Source organism: Dendrobates tinctorius, unplaced genomic scaffold (assembly GCF_039654945.1).
Source record: "Dendrobates tinctorius isolate UK_male_01 unplaced genomic scaffold, ASM3965494v1 ptg000422l, whole genome shotgun sequence".
NCBI lineage: Eukaryota > Metazoa > Chordata > Amphibia > Anura > Dendrobatidae > Dendrobates > Dendrobates tinctorius.
In genome coordinates this window covers 649,586-672,379 of record NW_027362086.1, presented here as the reverse complement: position 1 = coordinate 672,379, position 22,794 = coordinate 649,586, and the positions used below count along the sequence as shown (strand labels likewise).

At 46.0% G+C, this 22,794-nt stretch overlaps 1 protein-coding gene across 3 annotated transcripts in view; it reads right to left on the bottom strand.

Moving 5' to 3' along the window:
• CNKSR1 (connector enhancer of kinase suppressor of Ras 1) overlaps nucleotides 1-22,794 on the bottom strand; it is a 149,244-nt gene that overhangs the window by 53,599 nt on the left and 72,851 nt on the right. For all 3 annotated transcript variants that reach the window (XM_073564015.1, XM_073564016.1, XM_073564017.1), the window contains 4 exons: nucleotides 16,230-16,345; nucleotides 9,549-9,607; nucleotides 2,461-2,491; nucleotides 2,013-2,185 (listed from right to left, as the gene is read on the bottom strand). In XM_073564015.1, the coding sequence (XP_073420116.1) occupies nucleotides 2,013-2,185; nucleotides 2,461-2,491; nucleotides 9,549-9,607; nucleotides 16,230-16,345 (379 nt within the window). The remainder of the gene's footprint in view (nucleotides 1-2,012; nucleotides 2,186-2,460; nucleotides 2,492-9,548; nucleotides 9,608-16,229; nucleotides 16,346-22,794) is intronic.

Here is a 22,794-nt window from a genome sequence, read left to right as displayed (position 1 = left end):
GGACCTTCTTTGTGTGCTGACATCTTGGAGGGTCCACCGCCAAGGTACCCCGCTTCGCCTGGGCATCTGCCCCACCGGCTGTGGCCATGTCTTCGCTCAGGGGGGACATAGGTATATATGGCCCCCGAGGCGACTACCGGTACCCGACGTCGGGTGTAGCAAACCCATGCCTGCCATTAATCACCCGACCCCGGTCCAGGCATCCTCTTCTTCGGAATCTTCAAAGAGGCTTTCATCTTGAGGGTTCCCCGTCGAGGACAGGAAACCAACTGATGCGGAGAGAGGAGCCGCCCCCTTTTATCTTGAAGGTTTCCTGTCCTCATAGGGCGGATCCCCTCTCTCGTGGTGCCGTCATGTAGAATGGAAAAGTCTTAGTTACTCACCGGTTAACTGTATTTTTCGGAGTCCATGACAGCACCCATAGATTCCCTTCCCTTAGTTAATTTGGGTGTGCACGTCTTCCCTTTGTACATATCCACGGGTGATAAAGATTTAAGTGTTGATATTGTTGTACATATAATTATGCATTAACCTTGGAGGTCCTCTTTTATACTCTGTAATCCAACTGATGCGTGGGAGTGGTGCCGCCCTTTTGTATCTGTAGGTTTTCCTGTTCCTAAGAAGGGCGGATCCCCTCTCTCGTGGTGCCGTCATGTAGAATGGAAAAAAAGCATTATTTTTTGCTTTGTTTTTTATTTTTTAAGGGATTCGCTAAAGGGGTTAACTAATGGGACAGTTTTATAGGGCGGGTCGTTACGGACGCGGCGATACCAAATATGTGTACTTTTATTGTTTTCTTTTTATTTTGAAAAAATGAATTTATTAGGGAATATTTTTTTTTTTTATTTATTTGGCGATTTTTTTTCTAAATTATTTTTACACTTTTTTTTTTTTTTTTAAACTTTATTACACCCAGGGGGAACATCACTGTCATGTGACAGATCGCTGATCTGACACAGGCGCTGCACAGGCTTCCTCATGCCTGCGCTCTGCAGTGTGCCAGGGGTTAATGTGCCGGGGGCGGTCCGTGACCGCCCCTGACACATAGTATCAGGTGTCAGCTGTGATATGAAGCTGACACCCAGCCGCGATCAGCGGCGCTCCCCACGTGGGGCGCCTCTGATCGCTACAATGTACTATTCTGTCCTTGGGACTTAGGGCCCCGTCACACATAGTGACTCACCAGCGATCCCGACAACGATATCAACGTGTCAGGATCGCTGGTGAGTCGCTACATGATCGCTGGTGAGCTGTCAGACGCGCGGCGTCGCTGTGTACTTTAGTTACCAGCGCGCTGATGCAGGGAGCTGGTAACTAAGGTACACATCGGGTTTCTAAGGGACGTGCGTCTCTTAGAAACCTGATGTGTACCTTAGTTACCAGCTACCTGCATCAGCACGTTGGTAACTAAGGTACACAGAGGGTTTCTAAGTACAGCACCATGCTTAGAAACCCTGCGTTGACCTTAGTTACCAGCTGATCGCTGGTGACCCGCCTGTCACATGCAGCGATGCGTGCTGGCCAGCGGGAGACCAGCGACCAAAAAAATGTTCAGGGCTTTCCAACAGCAATCAGCTATACAGGCAGGGGGGCCGGTCGCTGATCGCTGTCACACACAGCGATCTCGCTGGTGAGATCGCTGTTACGTCACAAAACTTGTGACTCAGCAGCGATCTCGCTAGCGAGATCGCTATGTGTGACGGGGCCCTTAGGTCCCAGGTCACAAGGACGGAAGAGTACGTCTAATGTAGGAAAGGGGTTAAACGGCTCTGGTGAAATGAAAGATGCTTCGTGATTGGTTGGTGATACACACTCAATTTTATATATATAGATAGTTGGCCGGTTGTTACTGTATGTGATCAGCACAAAGGGAGAAAAACAGACACAAAACATACATGCACATAAATGGCTTTCAAACATCAAAATAACGGTTCTTCGAATGGTCAATGAGTTTTAATAGTGACTAAAGCTACATAACTACAAAGTATTCATCTACTCAGTGCAGTGTATACCTGTGGCGAGCTGTACCAGTATAATCGATCTTTCTTAAGAACACACCAGCAACGTTTCCACTTTTGGGACATGAAGCTAACATTTTCTTTTCTCTGCCACAGCCATCCATCACAATCAGGGCTACCCAAGTCCTTGCAGGACACCCGTCTGCGACTAAGCTTGGTTATAGTACCTAGGTTTTAAGAGCCACAAATTCAAATAGCATTTATAGACAAAGTAAGCATGCGACAAAGCAGTATTACTAATTCTATTACTTAGTACTTTGCAAGACATGGATTCTTCTGTTAAACAATTGGTTTTTACATTTATCCACAAATTTTAGTGCATGTTAAATACATAGCAAACAAATATTTATAAATGATGTTCTGATTGATATTCACAGCTATTAATAAATATTAAATTATGAATTTCCATTATGTAGTGAGTGCCAGTGATCGTAACAGTCACCTTTCTGACTTTGTGGTAGTCCTCCTGGAGCCTATGAATGAACACAACAAATTAATTGCAATGGAAATTGAAGGTAAACCAATCATTCTAGATGAATTCATATAAGCAGCTATGTATACTGATCAAGGTATGGCCTGTAACGTCTTTTCATCAACACTAGGGATAATAGCTAATAGCTTTGGATAACTCCTTATCCGAATATCTAGAGCTTACCGAATAGCTGCATCGGAAACCCGGATACCTGCAGCTCCCGATAATCAGCTGTTCGACACCGCAGCTGTGTGACAGTCACAATACATTCATGGAGAGCCTGTTTGTTGCGCTCACCATGCATGACACATGCAGCTGCGGCGCTGAACAGCTGATTATCGGGGACGCTCCAGGTATTAGTATTACCGAGGCAGCTATTCAGTATTCACTATAGCTATTCGGATAAGGAGTTATCCGAAGCTATTCGATCATCCCTAATCAACACTCAGTCCCAGAAGTTGCAGACACTAGCAACTAAGATGCCACACTTACCCCAACACTACGCCATTTCTCATATCTTAGCAGAGTAGCCCTCATTTTGTCATTATCAAATATCTACTCTTTTATAAGGCCTCAATAGCTGTGAGATAATTTATGTGGGGAACGGTAAGCAAGCATATTAGAAAATAATTCAGAATTATGGGACTAAATAGATAGGAACTTAGGAGAAAAATCATTGCCTTGGGTCCACCCCTTTAACCCTGAAGCCTGTTTTCACCTTCCTGACCTGGCCAATTTTTACAATTCTGACAACTGTCACTTAATGTGGTAAGATAATAACTCTGAAACGCTTGAATGTATCCCACTGATTCTGGGATTACTTTCCCCTGACATATTGTACTTCATGATAGTGGTGAAATTTGTTTGATAGGACTTGCATTTGATTGTAAAAATATCGAAAATTTAGCAAAAGTTGGAAAATTTTGCAATTTTAAACTTTTCGTTTTATGCCCTTAAATCAGAGAGTGATGTCACACAAAATAGTTAACAACATTTCCCTCATGTCTACTTTACATCAGCACAATTTTTAAAACAATTTTTATTAGGAAGTTAGAAGGGTTAAAAGTTGACCAGCGATTTCTCATTTTTACAACAAAATTTACAAAACCATTTTCTTTTTTTTTTTTTTTTTTTTAGGGACCACATCACATTTTAAGTGATTTTGAGGGGCCTAGATGACAGAAAATACCCAAACATGACCCTATTCTAAAAACTCCACCCCTCAAGATGTTCAAAACCACATTCAAGAAATGTATTAACCCTTCAGGTGCTTCACAGGAATTAATGGAAAACACTAGAACTACTGATGGAGTCATTTTGACTCCTTTCGTTTTTTATTTCTCTTCTGTGACTACATTTTTCAGAATTCCGGCTTGAAACTCGGTGACTTTTCCTCAAATATGATGTGAAAAAAGATTTTGTGAGAATAAATAATTTTGGTGAAAAATTTGCGCGTTTTTTTCAAAATTTACCAAGAACTACTGAAGGGAGTCATTTTGACTCCCTACTATATTTTGAGGTCCTTTTGTCACTAAATGTTGCTATAAAGTTTTGTGCATAATTTTTTCACTCTGTCTTATTTACCCTGATGTTCATATAGATGTAGTTCAATTTACATGTCAACTTTTCACATTTCCTTGTGTTTTACCTGCTTGTATTACTGTGTAATGCTGAACAAAATAGCTTGTTTACTCTAGGCTCTTATCTTATGCTAATGAAGGGTGGTGTTTTTCTAAGGTCCTAGCAGGAGACAGTATTCTGGATAGTAACTTTACTTTCAGTTCAGCTGAAGAGACAAAGAGAACAGACGCAGACATAGGAGCACTGAAGACTCATACAGGTATGAATTGTTATGAAATAGTTTAGCTGTCTGTCAACTGATTCAGCCCACCTACTTTTGAAGGTGGCAGAACAGTTATTATTTCTTTTAGTTTTCATTTCATTTCTATTTTTCAGCAGGGAACTATATAGAATTATGGAATTTGTGAGGAATATGGAGAGAAGACGTTTGATAAAGCCTCAGGATATTCTGGCTACTTTGCAATCCATACCGGAGGATGAATCCGAATCCAAATTGCAGGAACATGTATTTGATTCTGACAGTGATGAAGATTTCATTCCTCAGAACATATCAAGTGAATCTGAAGACTCAGAAGGAACAAATCCAGAAGGTAAGTAGTTATGTGTATTTACTTGTTCTTCCACACACTGAGTTAGGGCCTGTGCACACTAGCAGAATTCTGGCTGAATAGCCATCTGGATATTCTTGCCGCAATACAGGCCGTACCTGCCCGCTCATGCCTGAAGCTCCGCTCCGAACCCCGGGCTGGAGCCGCTGTCAGGGACAGAGCAGCGCTTGCTTACGCGCGAGCACGGCTCCGTCCCAGACAGCGGCTCCAGCCCGGGGTTCGGAGCGGAGCTTCAGGTATGAAACTCCGCTCTGTACCTGTACCAAAAAATGTCACGCAAGGCATTTTTGCAAATGCTTGTGAGAGAGTTGAGTGGTCCTTATGTCACAGATAGGGAAAAGGGTTCCACGTCCCAAGTTTCTACATGCTCAGAAGTGATGGTTCAAACAAAATTTTGCCAGATCAAAGAAAAGTGCAAGAAAAATAGATCTGTCGGCAATTGTAAGACTTGTGGTAAGTCTTTGTGTGGGCAATGTACTGCCATAAATCAAAGGCAATGCCTAAAATGCGAAACACCAAATGTTTAGAAGGTGAATTCTGCGCCATATTTTCATTTTTATGCTCCTCCACCTACATTTTCTCTGCTTTTTGTTCTTCAGTTGTTGTTTATATGTGTGCACTTGAATAAAAAAAAATGTTTGAAAAACGTCTATTATAATTATTGTTATTTTCTGTAGAAAAATAAGAAAAGCAGAAAAAAAACAAACAAAAGCATTACTGTTGGATCTCACAATAATAATACATTACAAAAAATATAATTATTAATAAATAACCACAAATGAAACTCTAAAAATAAACGAAAACAAGCAAGGAGTCAAAATGACTCCTTTCAGTAGTTCTAGGCGGGGTCACGAGTCCAGTAGTCCTAGTGTTAAGGAAAAAAAAGTGAACTTTCTTTTATTTCAATAAAATTTTTACTTTAGACCCATTTTTTTTTTATTTTCACAAGGGTAACGTGAAAAAATGAACCCCAAAATTTGTTGTCCAATTTCTCCTCAGTACGCTTATAACCAATGTGTGGGGAAAGAAGAAAACCACTGCTTGGGTGCAAGGCAGGGCTCGGAAGGGAAGGAGCGCCATTTGACTTTTTGAATGTAAAATTTGCTGGAATAACTAGTGGATGCCATGTCGCATTTGGAGAGCCCCTGATGTGCCTAAACAGTGGAAATCACTCACAAGTGACCACTTTGGAAAGTAGACCCCTCAGGGAACTTATCTATATGTGTAGTGAGCACCATTAATCCCCCAGGTGCTTCACAGAAGTTTGAGCCATTAATATAAAGTAAAAAAAAAAATTCCTCAAAGTTTTTAGCCTCAAACTTTTTAATTTCACAAGGTTAACAGGGCAAAATGGCCCCTAAAATGTGTTGTGCAATTTCTCCTGTGTACAGCAATACCTCATATGTGGCCAAAAACTACTTTTGAGGCACAGTGCAAAGCTCACAAATGAAGAACAACTATACTGGAGTTCAGACTTTGCGTAACCTTAACTGGTTCGAGGGTGCCATGTCACTCTAGTAGAGCCCGTGAGGTGCCAAAATAGGAGAACCCCCCCCAAAAAGAGACCTAATTTTACAAACTGTATCACTCAAAGAATTAATCTCTGGGAGCATTGATCACATTGGCACCACATGTGTATCACAGAATTTTAGACTATTGCGCAGTTAAGAAAAAATAATTAGATTTTTAGCAGCAAAATTTTTTTTAGCCCCAGATTTTACATTTTCACACTGAAAAATGGGTGAAAATGACACCAAAATTTGTCCCACAGTTTCTGTTGAATGTGCACCCCATATGTGGCTGCATAGTATTGCTTATCGATACGGTGAGACTCAGGAGGTATGGAGAGCTATTTTCCTAGTAGAGTGTTTTGCTAGAATAGGTGCGGACTCCATATACAGAGCTAGGAGAGCAGAATTCCCCCTAAGTGACATTTTGGAAATTTTGTAATTTAACTACATTTGTAGTGACTATTTTGACTCCATGGGTGTTTTCCAGAAGCAAGCAGCAGTTGATGTTGCTGAGTGAAAATTGAGAACTGCCACTGCGGTGTCCAGTACGTGGTTGACGGCATTAGGTGGGCTGTCATCGCTACAGAAATACCAATCATGTAGACGCTAACTGTGGTTTAGGCAGACTGTGGGGCTCAGAAGGGAGAGGGGCATTTGAATTTGGGAGCACAGAACTTCCTGAATTTGTTTTGGGGGAAAGGAGCTATAGCGCTTTTCCAGAGGCTTTGTACTACCAGTAACAAGGAAGCCCCCTATATTTCCATTAACAGATTATGTACCCGAGCAAGGACTTGCATCAGGGTTTACACCTAAATCTCCGAATGAAGTGATTCAGATGAGACCCACCCCCCTCCCCCAGGGATCCGTTCACTAATACGGCAGCAGAGTTACTCTGAACTCCGTCTGGCCTCTGTTCAGCGATGTCCTGCTTTGTAGAGCGCAGGATAAATATGCGCCGAGCCTCACTGCAATCTGGGAGGCAGAATGAGCAAATCAACAGCCAACGAAGAACTGGTTTTATGTATTTTCTAAGCTGTTCCTCACACAGTATAAGCGATTATAAGCTTTATTCTTCAGGCCGATGCGATTACAGCGATACCAGATTTATAGCATTTTTCATGTTTGGCTGCTGTTCGACTAAAGGATGCTTTTTAATGCAAAAACTAGTTTTTGCATTGCCATATTTTGATGGACAAAATATGGAAAAATTATAGCTGACAGTCATAGGATGGTTTGTTTTCTTATGGGACAAGTTTTTATTGGTACCATTTTTGGGCTCATGATATTTCTTAATCGCTTTCTATTCCGATTTTTGGAAGGCAGAATGAACAAAAACCAGCAATTCAGGAATTATTTTTGGGGTGTTTTTTATGCCATTCCGCGTGTGGTAAAATCAATAAGGCAACTTTATTCTTCATGTCAGTACGATTATAGCGATACCACATTTATATTTTTTTATGTTTTGGCGCTTTTTGCACAAAAACTTTTATAGAAAAAATAATTAGTTTTGCTTTGCTTTATTCTGAGAGCTATAACTTACTTTTCCACTTGAAGCAACAAAAAAAGTGGTCTATAGGAGCGCTAAAGGAGAGGCAGAAACCAGAAAAAAAGGGTATAAAACTCAGCTTTTATTCTTCCTCCAATAACCACTAGTGGGTATTGGAGGAAGAATAAAAGCTGAGTTTTATACCCTTTTTTCTGGTTTCTGCCTCTCCTTTAGCGCTCCTATAGACCGCTTTTTTTGTTGCTTCATACTGAATTTTCCTCTGAGGATCAGCGGCAGTAGCAGCTTGGAGGGCAGCTGTTTGTGGGAGAAACTGCGTTTGCTGGGCGGTGCTGGGAAGCTCTGGGACCCTTGGTGTCCAGTTACGGCTCGAATCGGTTTCAACACCACGTCCGGAAGCCAATGAGAGATGGACTGACCAGGAGAGCGGAGGTTGCTGACAGCTACGTGCAGTGTCCTTCTGGGCTGCGAGGACACGCTCCCCAACTACCATTCATGTTCACACCGTGGCTGTGCAAGGGTGGCCCAACCCTGAAAGGTGAGCACCCTGTCGATTCAGTTAGGAATGTAATTTTAACACAGGTACACTCATTGCGCCTCTCTTTGCAATTATTTTTCTTACTTTTCCACTTGGCAGCTTGATTTTTGTGGGAGAAAAATTTTTGCTTACATTGGTCTTTTTTATTGCGTTTTATTCCACTTTTTGTTTGGCGGTATGATTATTAAGCAAAGATTTTTGCCTTGTTTATTTTTTTAACAGTGTTCACTGAAGGTGTTAACTAGTGAGACAGTTCTATAGGCTGGGTCATTCCGGACCTTTCGACACTAAATGTGTACTATTTTTTTTTTATTTATACATACATTTTATTTATTTAGTGGATTAATACTTTTTTATTTTTTGTTCTTTATTTTATGGGTTCTTTTTAAATATTTTTACAATTTTTATTTCCATTGTCCCAGGATGGCACATCAACTGTATCTTGACAGATCGCTGATCTGATACTCTGCAATGCTTTTGCACTGCAGAACATTAGAGCAGCATCTGACATGCAGGGAGGAGGCGTGTCAGCTACTCCTCTGAGCGAGAGCTGACAGGTCACTGTCCCTGGGTGACCCCACAGTCATCTTTGGGCCTGGGGTCACCATGGAGACCATCGACAATGCGATCGCATCGTACCGATGGGAGAACAGGGGGAGCTCCTTCCCTCTGTGATGAGGTCATTCAAAAACGGCCTGTACAAAGCAAGTCCTCATAAGTCTCTGTAGACAGAAAAATTAAAAGAAATGCTGGCTTTTTGAAAAAGGTGAAGAAAAAAAATTTAAGAATTCCCTGAACTTTAAGAAATTGAGAAAAAAAATGCAAATGACATGCAATTTAAAGGTACGTTCACACTGGCTTTTAACACGGCCGAGTGCTATCCAATGTTTTAATAGCACTTGGCCCATTGTTATACAATGAGGCAGTGCAGATCTGCGATTATTTTCTCATGCAGATTCGGCATGAGAAAACCAAACAAACAATCTAAGCATACTGTGCGTACCTTGGATGAGCGGATCACACGAAGCCATACAAGTCTATGGATGCGTGTGAAACATCAGACTGCACACAAGATATCAAGTGCAGTCCGATGTATGTGCACAGACATCTTGGACAAATTAAGTTCTTTGCCTTCGCACCTGTGCGGTGATTTTCTCATGTGAGACAACTGGATCACACCAATATGACACCCGGTTCAAACTCTGTCAGCATGATCCAAGTGTCACTAGCATAATAGGTCCGATTCTCTTGCATGAAAGAGTATACGGCTGTGTGAGCAAACCCTAATACATCAAACGTTTTGCATGGCTTGTTACCCTTTTAGCAATGTTTGGCGATTTCTGCTGCTTCTTATCTTCTTGTTGACTTTTAGGGCCTTAAAAAAAGAAAAAAAAAATGATTTAAAGTTTGCTACCGTGGCCGTTAAAAGACTAATTATTGGCAGTCACTTAAAGGAAATGTGCCTCCAGAAAATGACAATGTTTAAATCAGATTTTGTGTTACAATTTTTTTTAATTTTAAATTTTTTTTTCAAAGGGGTTGTCCACTACTTGAACCACCCCTTCTCGACCTGAATGTTTGCCTTCGTAAAAATAAAAACCTCTTATACTCCCCTCTGGTGCTGGCGTTCCTTTGGCTCATGTGTGGTTTTTATGACACGAGTCTTGAGCCCAATCAGTGCTGGCGTCATTGTCCTCTGCACCCAATCAGAGCTGGCGCTCACTTCCTCTTTATTACGTATACGTCAGAAGCAGGGGACAACAACGCCAGCGCTGATTGGGTGCAGGACTCACGTGTCATAACCACATGATAACCTCAGAACTGCGAGTGTCGACACCACAGGAACAGCGCCGGCATGGGAGAAAACTTTCAGATCAAGAAAGGGTTGTCCTAGTAGGACAGCACCTTTCATTTTGGCCACTTTTTCCTTATAACAATATCTATTAAAAAGAGAAAACAGGATTTTTTGGGTTGCTTACCGTAAAATCTGTTTCTCGGAGCCTTCATTGGGGGACACAGAGACCATGGGTGTATGCTGCTGCCACTAGGAGGCTGACACTATGCACAAAAAAAGGTTAGCTCCTCCTCCGCAGTGTACACCCCACCGACCTGCAGGAAGTTCCTCAGTTAGTGAGAAAGCAGTAGGAGAAGTAACAGAATAGATTGAAAACAGAACAAACAACTCAACTGTAACAAACCGACAAACATAAGAACAGGAGTTGTAGAACATGGGAGGGTGCTGTGTCCCCCAATCAAGGCTCCGAGAAACAGATTTTACGGTAAGCAACCCAAAAAATCCTGTTTTCTCGTTCGCCTTATTGGGGGACACAGAGACCATGGGACGTCCCAAAGCAGTCCCTGGGGTGGGAAACAAACTTCCATCAGGCCAGTGGACTCGCCACCGCAGCCTGCAGAATCCTTCTACCTAGGCTGGCGTCCGCCGAAGCGTAGGTGTGGACCCTGTAGAATTTCACAAAGGTGTGAACCGATGACCACGTTGCAGCCTTGCAAAGCTGCAGCGCGGAAGCTCTGTGGCGCACCGCCCAGGAGGCACCCACCGCCCGGGTAGAGTGCGCTCTGATCCCTGGAGGGGCCACTCGATGCTTGACCCGGTATGCCTCCAAAATTGCCGATCTGATCCAGCGCGCAATAGTGGCCTTTGAGGCTGGGAGATGAACAGAGAGTCTGACTTCCGCAAGGAAGTCGTCCGGGCTAGATAGACTCTCAATGCCCTGACTAGGTCCAGCTTGTTCAAAGACCGCTCCCGAGGGTGAGCTGGGCTCGGGCAGAAGAATGGCAGAACAATGTCCTCATTGAGGTGAAACGAAGATTCCACCTTCGGAACAAAAGAGGGCAGAGGCCGCAGAACTACCTTGTCCTGATGAAGGACCAAAAAAGGAGAGCGGCAAGAAAGTACCGCTAATTCCGACACGCGCCGGATGGAGGTAATGGCCACCAGAAAGGCCACTTTCCAAGAAAGGAGGGAAAGAGAAACGTCCCTGAGAGGTTCAAAAGGAGGACCCTGCGGAACCTGAAGAACCAAATTAAGATCCCAAGGATCCACAGGAGCTCGGTACGGAGGAACCGTGTGAGCCACACCCTGGAGGAAGGTTTTGACCTGGGGCCGGGAGGCCAGCGTTTTCTGAAATAAAATGGACAGTGCCGAAACTTGACCCTTCAAGGAACTGAGAGCAAGCCCCGCATCCAGCCCTGCCTGAAGAAACGCCAGAATAGAAGGGAGCGAAAAAACCAAGGGCGCGATGTCATTGGCCTCACACCAGGAGAAATAGGCTTTCCAAGTACGGTAATAGATCTTCGAAGAAGGCGGCTTTCTGGCGCGGATCATGGTATGAATTACCCGATCAGAGAATCCTGCCCGTCTCAAAACCTCGGTCTCAACAGCCACGCCGTTAAATTGAGCGACCGAGAATTGGGGTGGCAAATTGGGCCTTGAGACAGCAGATCTGCCCGTCGGGAAGCTTCCAGGGGCGTCCTCGAGAAGGTTGACAATGTCTGCGAATCAAGACCTTCTGGACCAATTCGGGGCGATGAGGATGACTGGAATCCCCTCTGCTTTGATTTTCTTCAACAACTTGGGAAGAAGAGGCAGAGGAGGGAACAGGTAGGGGAGCACGAACTGTGACCAAGGGACGGCCAGAGCGTCGGCGCCCACTGCCAGAGGGTCCCGAGACCTGGACACGAATTGTGGGACTTTCCTGTTGAGGCGAGATGCCATGAGGTGTACATCCGGGGTTCCCCACCGACGGCAGAGCAGATGAAACACCTCCGGATGTAGGGACCATTCCCCTGCCGGGAGACCCTCGCGGCTGAGGAAATCGGCGGCCGAGTTGTCCACGCCGGGAATGTGAACCGCGGAAATCGTTGGAACAAAGGTCTCTGCCCATTGAAGAATTCTGGACACTTCCGCCAGGGCTGAGACACTCCGTGTCCCCCCTTGGCGGTTGATATACGCCACCGCTGTGGCATTGTCTGTCTGAATCCTGACAGGCAGGCCCTTGAGGCGCTTTTCCCAGTGGACGAGAGCTAGATGGATCTCTAGGACATTGATCTGCAGAGCTGATTCCTGAGTCGACCATCGACCCTGAACAGTGTGATTGCGGAACACTGCATCCCAGCCGATGAGGCTGGCGTCCGTAGTGACAATCTGCCAGAGAACGTGAAGAAAAGACCGCCCCAAGAGAATGAGGGGAGACGTCAACCACCAGTTGAGAGACCGCCTGATCCGGCAGGAAAGGCGAACCGGACGATCCAGAGACAGAGCCGACCTGTTCCACCTGGACAAAATGGCCTGCAGGAGTGGCCTGGCGTGAAATTGGGCAAAGGGAACTGCCTCTATCGCCGCCACCATCTTCCCTAGGACCCTCATGGCTGTCCTGAGGGATGGAAATCGTGTGATCTGTAATGATCGCACGCCCTGCTGCAGGGAAAGAATCTTGTCTTGTGGGAGAAATACCCTTGACCGACGAGTGTCGAACAGAAGGCCCAGAAACACAAGGCATTGAGTAGGGACCAGACAGGACTTTTCCCGGTTGACGATCCACCCAAAACTGGACAGGGAGTCTAGAACGATCGCCACACTTAGGCGGGCCTGTTGAAAGGAGGGGGCCTTGATCAGGATATCGTCGAGGTACGGAAAAAGAACGAGACCTCTGATCCTCAACAAGGCCATCAACGCCGCCATAATCTTCGTGAAGACTCTGGGAGCGGTGGCGAGCCCGAAAGGAAGCGCAACGAACTGGTAATGTTCGTGAAGAATCGCAAACCGCAGGAACTTCTGATGTCCGGGAAATATGGGCACATGTAGATAGGCATCTTGGATGTCTATGGAACCCACGAATTCCTGCTCCTCCATGGAAGCAATTACCGAGCGAACTGACTCCATCCGGAAGTGGCGAAGGCGAACTCTCTTGTTGAGTAACTTGAGATCCAAGATGGGTCGAACTGTCCCGTCCTTTTTCGGCACCACAAACAGGTTTGAATAAAACCCTGTGAAGCGTTCCGATTCGGGAACGGGCACAATCACTCCGGAACTGAGAAGAGAGGCGATGGCCGAACCGAACCCCGGGACCAAGGCCGGATCCCTCGGCGGACGGGATTGTAAGAAACGATCCCGTGGAAGAGAAATGAACTCTCTTTTGTATCCTGTTGATACAACCTCTCTGACCCAAGCGTCCTCTACTGATGCGAGCCAGACGTCGCTGAAGAAGAGAAGTCGACCTCCCAATTGGAAGGGACCCACGGGAGACCGATGGTAGTCATGCGGACGTAGACCGTCCAGATCTAGATCTGGACGGTCTTCCCTGGGAAGAGTGGGACCGCCAGGACAGAGTGGGCCTGAAGGAAACCTTCTTTCTTTCCTGACGTGCCTGTGGCCTTTGCTGGTTGGAAGGGTTTTCCGCCGTATTGAAACGGCGGAAAGTCCGAAAGGGACGAAACTGACGCCTTGGAGGAGGTCTGCGAGGCTTGGAGGGGAGAAGAGAACTCGTACCTCCGGTAGCGTCCTTAATAATCTGATCCAATTGTGATCCGAAGAGACGCACTCCCTGAAAAGGCAGATTGGTCAGAGACTTTTTAGAGGACAAGTCCGCCTGCCAGGCCTTGAGCCAAATTGTACGTCGGATTGCCACGATGTTACTTGACGCCTGAACTGCGCAAGATGCGGCATCCAAGGAGGCAGAAAGCAGATAATCCCCCGCATGGGAAATCTGATTGGCGAGATCGGCCAAATGCTCTGGTCGTGCCTTATCCAGAATGCCCTGCCGAAGGTCATCTGCCCAAGTGGATATGGCCTTTGCTGCCCAAGAAGAAACAAAGACTGGACATACCGCTGCTGATGCCGCTTCGAAGGCAGATTTTGCTAGAGATTCTATGATCCTATCATTAGAATCTTTTAGCGACGCCACACCTGACAGCGGAAGGACCGTATTATTAGAAAGTCTGGACACGGGAGGGTCCACCGAGGGAGAAGCGGCCCAGTTGTCCGTGAGCTCTTTAGCAAACAGGTACAGCACGCCGAGACGCTTTCCTCTTTGAAAGCGTCTGGTCAGATCTTCTCTCTCCTTTGTAAAAATCTTTCCAAACTCAGAATGGAAGGGAAACACCCTGGATGGTGTTTCCGCCCGTCTGGACGAAACCTCCTGATCTGAGGATTTCGCAGGGGCGTCAGCGATGTCAAAGGTATGGTGAATCGCGGCAATGAGGTTTTGCACCGTAACCTTCATGTTCGCATCCTGGTCCGAATCCAGCTCTAAGACCCCTTCCGATTCCGAAAGCGCTTCGCCTGACTCGGGGGAGGAGGCCCGAGAGGGAGACTGCTGGGGACTATGGGGTGAAGTAGGACGAGGGGAGGACTCCGCCTGGAGGTCCTGCCTGGGCCTCTTGCGACTGCCGCTGGCTGGCTCAGATGAGACGTCCTGAGACGTGCTGGGTCCCGCCGAAGCTCCCAAGGGCAACTTGTCCAGAGCGGCTACTAGGGACTGAGACACCTTGATGAGGTCTGCCACTGACTGTGATTGAGAGGAGGCCCAACCCGGCATGGGGGGGGCTCACTCGCCCCTGGGGCTATGGATGGCTCCTGAGCGGCGTCGGGCTGGACGCAGAGCGGGTACGATCAGACTTAGCGTTGGACATAGTGAAAAGAGAGGCAGTGCGGGACGGTTGGGGGACAGAAGGCAGAGAAGGGCGTCAGTCTGCAGGTGCAGAGCTACTCACGGTCCGGTGTCCCCAAGGGCGACGCTCTCTGATCTGGCTGCAGGATGAGGCCAGGCCAATCCGGCTGAAAAAATGGCCCAGCGACCGAAATCCGGCAGGGAATGAGGTCCGGCTGGCAGGCTGAGAAGATGGCGACCACCAGGAAAAGGGCGCACTGCCAGAGGGAGAAGAAGGGCGGAGCTCGCCGCAGAGATCCCCTTAGCACCGCCCGCTGTCCAATAGCAGGCTGGTGTGAGGCAAGGGGGCTGGGAAGGCCTAGGACGGGCGGGAGAGAAGCCCGCTTAGAAGAAAGGGGCAGGGGGCGTGGCCGCGACGCAGCGGTAGGCCCGAGATGAAGCCGGGGCCTAAATTAATAGCGCCGGCCGCCTGTCAGCAGGGGGTCGGCGCGAAAGACGCGCCGCAACACCGGGCCGCAACCCCGGGCCGTGTCCCTGCTTCCCACAGCCCGACCCCTGTATACCCCTGCCGGGATGAAGAAAAAACGGGGGGGGGGGGGGGCGCAGAACAAGGCCCGAAAGAACAAGGGCCTTCATGGATGCGGCGACCGTGGGGAGAAGCGGGCGCGCAGGCCCTACCGTGGTCCCCTGGCGACCGCCTTAGGATGAAAACGCCGGGGGACCGCTAGACCGCATACTCACCCAGGCCGGGGGCCACAATAAAGGTACCTGAGAATCCCACGCTGTCTGTTGTCTTTATGGAATCCACGCCTCGTCCAACCGTCAGGCTCTGGTAGGCGAGATGGTGGGAGGCGGGGGGCAAGGACCGTCCGTATAGCTGGCACGCACCTGTGCGAGGCTCCTGGTCCTGCCGCGGAGACCTATGAGGATACGGGGTGGCAGTACACGCCGTACTCATAGTCTCTTTGTGGGAGTACGGATGTGACTGTTCACTCCGTATCCCTCCGAAACCTGTAAAGGAACGACGCACGACGAGGTAGATATGGGTCTAATAAAAGACCCGTGTCCACCTCCTACTGACACTAAGCTAAACTGAGGAACTTCCTGCAGGTCGGTGGGGTGTACACTGCGGAGGAGGAGCTAACCTTTTTTTGTGCATAGTGTCAGCCTCCTAGTGGCAGCAGCATACACCCATGGTCTCTGTGTCCCCCAATAAGACGAACGAGAAATCGTAGTTTTGTAATTTTCTTACTGACAGTTTTTAGAAGACACTTTCATCAAGCAGCGGTACAGGAAAAAGTCTGCATCTTTCAAGAAACCATCATTTTATGCAGGACAATGCTCCGTTACAAATGTCAGATCTCTCACCATCTTGTCCTTGGATTTTGTCTTTATTAGAAACCGCTACATTTGCTGTATTGGAGAGATTACTTTCAGACACAGAAGACCTCAGGACTCCAGTAGATAAAGGAATGGACAAAAGACTAAAATAAACAAATGGTAAAGCAGATCATTTCCACACACAATATACAATCAACACCCACACAACAAATATGTTCTATAAAACATGATCTGAGAGAAGCAAACAAATAACAGACATTTACTTGAAAAAAATATGGGAACCTGTCAACATAAAAGCATAGAGGCCTAGGTGGATTATTTTATCCGGCTCTAGTATAGCACAATTTGGGCACACATTAAACCTCCCATATATTTCGATAGTTGGCGGCCAAATGATGGTTTGGCCAATCAATGGGCTGCCAGGTATCTCGCCTGACAGTCTCATATACAGAAGCGCATGCTCTGAAACCCGAACTAGTGTTCTCTATATCAGAAACTCACTATCAGACTCCTCTGGTGGCGGTTTATCTGATTGAGGAAAAAAAGCATCAGTAGTCAGAAAAGGACAAGCAGGGCCTTATCTCCGCTAACCTCACCTGTCTGGGGAGTTCAGAGGTCCCCTGGATAAATTAGACTGTCTACCGAGCCAGTAAATATCAGTAGCTTTAGCGGACGTTCATTGAACATGTATGGGGTCCTGTACACCCAATATAACCACAAATAGAGATGCCTCAATCCCTCACTTGTCTTAACAATGGAAACAATTGAACGCAGAAATGTACTTGTTGTCTATTTCAATCACACTATGCGCAATGTGAGTGGTAAGCAGGAGCTTTCTGTCCTAACAGAATGGCTATAATATATGATAAAATAAATTATTTATTAAATATATATGGATATGGGTGGCACACCATAACAACTATGGGATATGTGATAAGTGTCTGATTTGTATGGTCCGACTGCTGGGACCCACATCTATGCCCAGAACAGTGCTCTGGAGTAAAGTGGACCTTGTGACTATGTGATAGTTATTGGTGGGCTAAACCTTTTAAAAATTAGTCCAGGGTTATAATTTCTCTTACAGATCCAAATCCTCTACTTCAATTTAATGCAGTAAAATTTTAGTTGCGTGAAATCGACACTAAAGAGAACTAACTTCAGATTTATACTGCTCTGACTGAAGTTGGCCTATGTGGTTTGATGGTCAACTGGGAATATAAGCAGATATAATTTTTGCACAAGTTGGTAGGTGCACTTAAATGTTTGGCCATGCCAAGGGTGAACCGAGCACCTGTACCTGGTTTGAACAGTTATTTTATGCTGAAAGATTCCCTTCACAACATACGATGTAACGTTAGGTCCTTGCCTATTGATGAAGGCTCACACGCCAAGTCAGAGTATTAACCAGCAAATGATGGCTCATTTTATCAGCCAACATGTGCCTTTAACAGCCACGAATGGAGCAAGGTTTCATCATTCCACTCTCCACATGATAGCGAAGCGCTGATGAGTTGCCAGACAGCCAGGAGTCTGTTGATGACCCCTGAACCGGTTATCAAGATCCTCCCATGGAGATTGTAATTTTTCTCTATACATAGCAGTGCTGATGCACTGCTATGCATAGCACAAGAAATCAGATGATTTCAGCTTCAAGTGCCATAGGGGACTATTAAATACAATAAAAAGAGTGAAACAGTTTATCTTTTAAATATGGTTTTGAAGTCACCCTATCCCTTTTGCCACATAAAAAAACAAAAAAAAAAAAAAAACAATTGGCATTGCATTCATAAAAGTCCAATCTATCAAAATATAAAAGAAATTAATCAGATCGGCAAACTGCGTAAAAAAAAAAAAATCAAAAACGCCAGAGTTACATTTTTTGGGCAACCGCAACATTGCTCTAAAATGCAATAGGAGGCAATCCAGACATATTACCTACCCCAACGTTATGAATCTTGGAAAATAGTGACAAAAATAAAAATTGTTTTTTTCACCATTTAAAAAAAGAAAAATAAAAAAAACTATACATACCGTATATACTCGAGTATAAGCCGACTCCCCTAATTTTGCCACAAAAAACTGGGAAAACTTATTGACTTGTGTATAAGCCGAGGGTGCACAGTGAGTGGCCCCTGTTATGCTGCACAGTGAGTGGCCCCTGTTATGCTGCACAGTGAGTGGCCCCTGTTATGCTGCTGCTGCCCCTGACTCCCTTACAAAAAAAAAACAAAAAAACTGCATACTCACCTCCATCACTGCCCCCTGCTCATCAGCGTTGCGCTCTGCAGTGACTGTGCAGGCAGAGAGCGACAGCGCTCTCTGACCTGAATGTCACTGCAGAGGACGCAAGACAGCAGAGCGCAGGGACAGGTGAATATGCCTCCCCACCCCCCGTTCATACTCACCGGGTCCTGGCGCTTGTCTCTGCAGCTCCCCAGCTTGTTCCATGTTGTCGGCGCTGCTCTCTTCCTGGTTCAGCGGTCACGTGGTACCCGCTCATTAAATATGCGCATATTTCATGAGCGGGTGCCATTTGACAGCTGAAGCAGGAAGAGAGCAGCGCCGACAAACATGGAACAATAGCAACTGACGAAAAGCAGTGAAAAAGTCCTCATATCACAAGGTAAAGTGCAAAGTAGGTTTTTATTGAAAGGTGAAACAAACAGAACATGGCTAAAAAGTGACATTGGTGGGAAAAGAAAGGCCGGGTAGCAATGGCAGCTCCAAATAAATAGTCATGAGAAATGCATGAACATTGTGAAGTGTCTAAATGTCTAAACATAAAAAGTGTTTGCCCATGAACGTGACCATAGCTACAGGGAGAGAAATCCCTAAATGAATGATGACAGGCAAAAACATACAATATGGTAATCAAGGGGACACTTACACAAGAAGGAGCAGCAAGTGAGACCACAGCCGTACCCCAACGCGCGTTTCGGCGATAATGCCTTCCTCAGGGGGCATGTGTTACTGCTGACAAAGGCCCATTATATAGGGGAAGTGAAAGTGAAAGTACAAATCGTGCCCAGGATCAAGACACACCCACCCATCGATCACAGCTAATGCAGACAAATCACAAGGGATGGTTGAAAGTGGAAGCACCAATCACGTCCAAGCACTGGACACACCCACCATCCCAGCAAATGACCACCGCTGACGTAGACAAACCACGGGGCCCCGTGCAGTCAAACGTCAGACGGTGGGCAGGAGGGAGGAGGGTAATGTCACGTGGTCCGTGACGCAATCGGCGCATGCGCAGTACAGACAGAGTCGACAGCGGCCATTTTGGAAAGGGGAAAAATGTAAGGGCAAAGCTGGAATCAGCACCAGCATATAATTAAAGTAGTATATAGCGGCCAATATAGAGATAGACATAGGGGAGGCCAAAGCAGGATAGATATCATACAGAGTAAAGGCAACCAATGGATAGATGAATATGTATATATCTGTATCTCTCTCTCTCTTATGGTACTATAATGTATACATGAGACAAGTAAATGTGAGAGAGTGATACCAATAATAATACAAAAAAGTTAAATTAAAAGGAGTCCATACAAGAACATAACTACACATGAACCAAATCTGACTAGAAGAGGACATATATACACAACATATGGTTGGCCCAAATGCAGAACCAAAAAAGGAATGTCCAGTGCAAAGATCAGGAAACCAAAGGATGGGTGTGTAGTGAGGATCCGTTAGGCATCACATCCCCATGGAACAGGACTGAAATGTTCATCCACATGAGGGGCCGAGGGGCAGCAGAAACACGAAGTCACTATAATAAGAATAAAATAAATTAAAAACATGCTAAAAAACATACAAACCAATATCACGTAATTGGATTATAGGAAAGGAGCAAAAGAGAGGCTCTCATTAAGGCCATGTGGGTGAACAGTCTTGAGTCGCCAGATCCACCGGGCTTCGAGCTGGCTGAGTCTTTTGGATAAACCCCCGCCTCGGACATCAATTTTGAGCGCATCAATACCTTTAACCTTCAATAGGGCAGCGTCACAGTCATGAAAATCAAAAAAATGACGTGGTATGGTTCTGAGGGTAGCGGGGTCATCATGTGTGCGTGCCGCTAGGATGCCCAGCACATGTTCCCTCACTCTTACTTTAAGTTGGCGTGTTGTGAGGCCGATGTAGATCAGGCCACAAGGGCAGGTGGCATAATATATGACATATCTAGTGGTACAAGTTATTCTCTGACGAATGTCATATATAGTAGTACCACTAGAGTCACAAAAAGAGTTATCACGTATTATATTGGGACATGCCACACAACCACCACACGGGACACAGCCACCCCCAGGACTAAGTTTATCCAAGAAAGTCTGTGGTTTACGAGCAATGTAATGACTGGAGACCAAATGGTCTCTAAGATTCTTAGAGTGCCTAAAGGACATAGATGGTCTATGGGATAGAAATTGATTGATAATCGGGTCAACCCGAAGGATCGGCCAGGCTCTCTGTAAGGCCATACGTACCTGGTTGGACCTAGAGCTAAATGTAGTAACGAACCTAATGGTCCCATCTTTATTTGGGTGTTGGACAGATTCAGAGCGATATAAAAGATCATGGCGGGAAGCATACTTGGCCCTATTGAGGGCCCGCTTAATGGACCTGTGGCTATAGCCACGTACCAGAAAACGTTGGCGCAGAATTTCAGCCTGCCTAAAAAAATCATCGTCCGTGGAGCAGATCCTACGGAGACGTAGGAACTGCCCCACGGGAACGGCACGAATCCCTCCTTTCTTCGTGATACAGGTGATCTATTGCGCAGGGTCGACGGGTTGTGCCTTGGGGGTGATACTCTTTTAGTCTCGGCGGATGTAGAATCCCTATATACCAATATCAAACACACTGATGGCCTTAAGGCGGTCAAATACTTTTTAAGTACTTCCAACCTTAGTCCAGGTTTAAGGGACCTCCTGCTGAGACTACTTGAGTTCACCCTCACTCACAATTTCTTTGTCTTTAAGGGGTCCTTCTACCTACAGCTCCAGGGGACCGCGATGGGTGCGGCCTATGCGCCCTCCTATGCGGGTCTTTTCCTGGGGCTGTGGGAGAGGGACCTCTTCATGTCAGACAAAGGTCTCTCAATGTGCCGTGTCCCTTTGTGGACGCGGTACATTGATGATATTTTCTTCGTCTGGCATGGCACACCCGCCGACCTTGAACAACTTATTACTCTCTTAAATGGCAACGATCTGAATATCCATTTAACGTTTTCATATAGTGGGGAGTCCCTTGATTTTTTAGATGTTACTATTAAGAGGGACCGCGCTGGGGTCCTGCAGACGGACATCTTCAGGAAGGCAACCGCCACTAACTCCTTGTTACATGCTAGTTCTAGCCATCCGAAGCACATTATTCGTGCCGTTCCCGTGGGGCAGTTCCTACGTCTCCGTAGGATCTGCTCCACGGACGATGATTTTTTTAGGCAGGCTGAAATTCTGCGCCAACGTTTTCTGGTACTTGGCTATAGCCACAGGTCCATTAAGCGGGCCCTCAATAGGGCCAAGTATGCTTCCCGCCATGATCTTTTATATCGCTCTGAATCTGTCCAACACCCAAATAAAGATGGGACCATTAGGTTCGTTACTACATTTAGCTCTAGGTCCAACCAGGTACGTATGGCCTTACAGAGAGCCTGGCCGATCCTTCGGGTTGACCCGATTATCAATCAATTTCTATCCCATAGACCATCTATGTCCTTTAGGCGCTCTAAGAATCTTAGAGACCATTTGGTCTCCAGTCATTACATTGCTCGTAAACCACAGACTTTCTTGGATAAACTTAGTCCTGGGGGTGGCTGTGTCCCGTGTGGTGGTTGTGTGGCATGTCCCAATATAATACGTGATAACTCTTTTTGTGACTCTAGTGGTACTACTATATATGACATTCGTCAGAGAATAACTTGTACCACTAGATATGTCATATATTATGCCACCTGCCCTTGTGGCCTGATCTACATCGGCCTCACAACACGCCAACTTAAAGTAAGAGTGAGGGAACATGTGCTGGGCATCCTAGCGGCACGCACACATGATGACCCCGCTACCCTCAGAACCATACCACGTCATTTTTTTGATTTTCATGACTGTGACGCTGCCCTATTGAAGGTTAAAGGTATTGATGCGCTCAAAATTGATGTCCGAGGCGGGGGTTTATCCAAAAGACTCAGCCAGCTCGAAGCCCGGTGGATCTGGCGACTCAAGACTGTTCACCCACATGGCCTTAATGAGAGCCTCTCTTTTGCTCCTTTCCTATAATCCAATTACGTGATATTGGTTTGTATGTTTTTTAGCATGTTTTTAATTTATTTTATTCTTATTATAGTGACTTCGTGTTTCTGCTGCCCCTCGGCCCCTCATGTGGATGAACATTTCAGTCCTGTTCCATGGGGATGTGATGCCTAACGGATCCTCACTACACACCCATCCTTTGGTTTCCTGATCTTTGCACTGGACATTCCTTTTTTGGTTCTGCATTTGGGCCAACCATATGTTGTGTATATATGTCCTCTTCTAGTCAGATTTGGTTCATGTGTAGTTATGTTCTTGTATGGACTCCTTTTAATTTAACT